This window comes from Colobus angolensis, unplaced genomic scaffold, assembly GCF_000951035.1.
Source record: "Colobus angolensis palliatus isolate OR3802 unplaced genomic scaffold, Cang.pa_1.0 Scaffold4, whole genome shotgun sequence".
NCBI classification, from domain to species: domain Eukaryota; kingdom Metazoa; phylum Chordata; class Mammalia; order Primates; family Cercopithecidae; genus Colobus; species Colobus angolensis.
Genome location: NW_012117376.1, coordinates 12153092 through 12156915, shown reverse-complemented (window position 1 = coordinate 12156915; position 3824 = coordinate 12153092). Strand labels below are relative to the sequence as shown.

The 3824-nt window shown below is 43.4% G+C and overlaps 1 protein-coding gene across 1 annotated transcript in view; it reads left to right on the top strand.

The window, feature by feature from the left end:
* Nucleotides 1-3824, top strand: part of GMEB1 (glucocorticoid modulatory element binding protein 1) — a 35922-nt gene that overhangs the window by 11694 nt on the left and 20404 nt on the right. Inside the window, exons 3-4 of the mRNA XM_011955665.1 lie at nt 1063-1187; nt 2695-2799. Coding sequence (XP_011811055.1) covers nt 1063-1187; nt 2695-2799 — 230 coding nt within the window. The remainder of the gene's footprint in view (nt 1-1062; nt 1188-2694; nt 2800-3824) is intronic.

The following is a 3824-nucleotide window of genomic DNA, read 5'->3' as shown; positions in this document are numbered from 1 at the left end:
CCTGGCTAATTTTTTTGGATTTTTAGTAGAGATGGGGTTTCACTGTGTTAGCCAGGATGGTCTCGATCTCCTGACCTCGTGATCCGCCCACCTCGGCCTCCCAAAGTGCTGGGATTACAGGCTTGAGCCACCGCGCCCGGCAATTAATTAATTTTTAAAAAACCTGATCGAGCACAGTGGTTCATGCCCGCAATTCCAACACTTTGGGAGGCCAAGACGGGAGGATCACCTGAGGTCAGGAGTTCGAGACCAGCCTGGCCAACATGGTGAAACCCCATCTCTACTAAAAGTATAAAAATTAACCTGGCATGGTGGCGGGTGCCTATAATCCCAGTTACTCAGGAGCCTGAGGCAGGAGAATCGCTTGAATCCAGGAGGCATAGGTTGCAGTGAGCCGAGATCGTGCCACTGCACTCTAGCCTGGGCAACAAGAGCGAGACTTCATCTCCAAAACAACAACAACAACAACAACAAAAACACCAGCTACACCGGGCGAGGTGACTCATGCCTGTAATCCCAGCACTTTGGGAGGCCAAGGCAAGTGGATCACTTGAGATCAGGGGTTCAAGACCAGCCTGGCCAAGATGGTGAAACCCCATCTCTACTAAAAATATAAAAATTAGCCAGGCGTGGTGGTGTGTGGTATATGGCTATAATCCCAGCTACTTGGAAGGCTGAGGCAGGAGAATTGCTTGAACCCGGGAGGCATAGGTTGCAGTGAGCCGAGATCATGCCACTGCACTCCAGCCTGGGTGATAGCGTGAGACTCCATCTCAAAAAAGGCAAAAAGAAAAAAACACCTAGGAAATAATCACTGCCTCACAGGATTACTGTAAGAACTAAACAAGATTATGTGTGTAAAATATACAGTATGGTGTCTGGCACACTGTGGGAGCTTGGGAAGAGATAGCTGTTAGGCCAGACTTCTTCCAGAGGATCCCTAAACGATACCAACAAGAGTGAAGTGTTAGTCCCTCAGAGGAACCAGGAGACTAGAGATTTTGAATTTCAGCTTTGGGGAAGAGTTGCTTGATAAATAACTGATTTTTTTTCTGTTTTCAGATACAGGCACTATAGAAGCAAATGAGGATATGGAAATTGCTTACCCTATAACTTGTGGGGAGAGCAAAGCCATCCTCCTCTGGAAGAAGTTTGTGTGTCCGGGAATAAACGTGAAGTGTGTCAAGGTAATTGTCTTCTCCATGCTGAAGCCAATTTTGGGACTCCTTGTTTTCAAAGGGTGTGAGTTCCATGCATCCTTTTTCTCTTCCACTATATCAGGTTTCTTTTTTTTTTGGTGGCTATTGTTCTAATGTGTCACAATAGAAAAAATAAAAGCTTTGGGTTGGATGTGGTGGCTCATACCTGTAATCCTAACACTTTGGGAGACCAAGGTGGGAAGATCACTTGAGCTTAGGAGTTCGAGACCAGCCTGGGCAACATGGTGAGACATTGGCTCTCTTTTTTTTTTTTCAGAAAGTGACTTTCTCTGTTGCCCAGGCTAGAGTGCAGTGACATGATCTTGGCTCACTGCAGCCTCCACCTCCTGGGTTCAGGTAATTCTCCCACCTCAGCCTCCTGTGTAGCTGGGACCACAGGTGTGCGCCACTGTGCCTGGCTAATTTTTTGTAGAGATGGAAGGTTTTGCTATGTTGCCTGGGCTGGAAAACCTTGCATCTTCAAAAAATATATTGGCGGCTGGGCACGGTGGCTCACGCCTGTAATCTCAGCACTTTGGGAGGCCGAGGCGGGCGGATCATGAGGTCAGGAGATCGAGATCATCCTGGCTAACACGGTGAAACCCCGTCTCTACTAAAAATACAAAAAATTAGCTGGGCGTGGTGGCGGGCGCCTCTAGTCCCAGCTACTCGGGAGGCTGAGGCAGGAGAATGGCATGAACCCAGGAGGCGGAGCTTGCAATGAGCTGAGATGGCACCACTGCACTCCAGCCTGGGTGACAGAGCAAGACTCTGTCTCAAAAAAATATATACTGGCTAGGTGAGGTGGCTTATGCCTGTAATCCCAGCACTTTGGGATGCTGAGGTGGGTGGATCACCTGAGATCAGGAGGTAGAGACCAGCCTGGACAACATGGTGAAGCCCCATCTCTACTAAAAATACAGAAATTAGCCAGTGCGTAGTGTTGGGCACATATAATCCCAGCTACTGCGGAGGCTGAGGCAGGAGAATCACTTGAACCTGGGGGCAGAGTTGCAGTGAGCTGAGATTGCGCTGTTGTACTCCAGTCTGGGTGACAGAGTGATGCTCTGTCTCAAAAAAAAAAAAAAAAAAAAATTATTAGATTGACTAGCCAAAAACAAAATTGATAAAAATAGAATTGCTTATTCTGTCTTCATTAGGGCTGATAGATTATTTCAGTTTATTTGAACAGCCTTTGTTTGCCACACTAGACCCAACCACCTGATTCCAGGCATAAATGAATTTTAGAGATCTATTAATATATTTATCTCTTATCTCTTCATATATTCTGTGGCTTTGTACCAGGAATGGAGACTGTGCTTCGAGAAGCATCGTCTTCTCTAACACAATAGTGCAGGAATTTGGATAATCAAGGCTTAGGATGTCATCTGGGTATTTTTTATGCAAATGATGTAGAGTTATCATTTCATTATTTCCCCTCTTGGCCTGCCTAAGTTGACATTAGACTATTTTGGACTTTTCTTTTTACTTTTAGTTCAATGATCAGTTGATCAGCCCCAAGCACTTTGTTCATCTGGCTGGCAAGTCCACTCTGAAGGACTGGAAGAGAGCTATTCGTCTGGGTGGGATCATGCTCAGGTAAGCTCTAATGTTAAGCACATACCTTTCAACAAACTTTGGGGCACGTAGTCATGCTAGAATCTGGGCTTTTCTCTTTAGGTTGATATTTTTATTCTTTCTGAGAAATTGGCTTGAGCAATCCATGCATTATTTGACTTAAATCAACTTATTCTTAAAAATCCTGGGAGACAAGAAAGATTTTTTTTTTGTTTGTTTTTGAGACAGTCTTGCTCTGTCACCCAGGCTGGAGTGCAGTGGCATGACCTCGGCTCACTGCAACCTCTGCCTCCTGGGTTCAAGCAATTGTAGTTTTTAGTAGAGACAGGATTTCACCATCTTGGCCAGGCTGGTCTTGAACTCCTGACCTCATAATCCACCCACCTCAGCCTCCCAAAGTGCTGGGATTACAGGCATGAGCCACTGTGCCTGGCCATTTAATTCTTTTTAATGGGGGGGAAAAAATAAAATTTTAAAAAATAAATAAAAAATTAAAAAATAAAAATAATTATTTTTAAGGAATCTCAAGAAAAATCCATAATGCTTGTAGAGATTCAAGCATAAAGATGTTTATTACAACATTATTTATTAATGTGAAACTTATAGTCTGCTTTAATATATAGTCAAAGACTTCTAAAGTCAATTTTGACTTGTCTAAATATATATGAGTATATATTATGAATATTTTGCAGTCATTAAAATATTTCTGAAGAGATTTTACATGAAAAATGCTTATGACATAATTTGAAGGAAGAAAAATATAAAATTTATTAAATTGATTTTGGCTGTGTTAAGACATACATATGTAAGTAAAATTTAGTAGAAGAAAATATGCTAAAATGTTGACATTGTCTGTGTATTGTAGGATTTTTTTGGTTTTTTTTTTGAGATGGCGTCTCGCTCTATTGCCAGGCTGGAGTGCAGTGGTGCAGTCTCGGCTCACTGTAGCCTCCACTTCCTGGATTCAAGTGATTCTCCTGCCTCAGCCTCCCGAGTAGCTGGGACTACAGGCGTGTGCCACCATGCCCAGCTAATTTTTGTATTTTT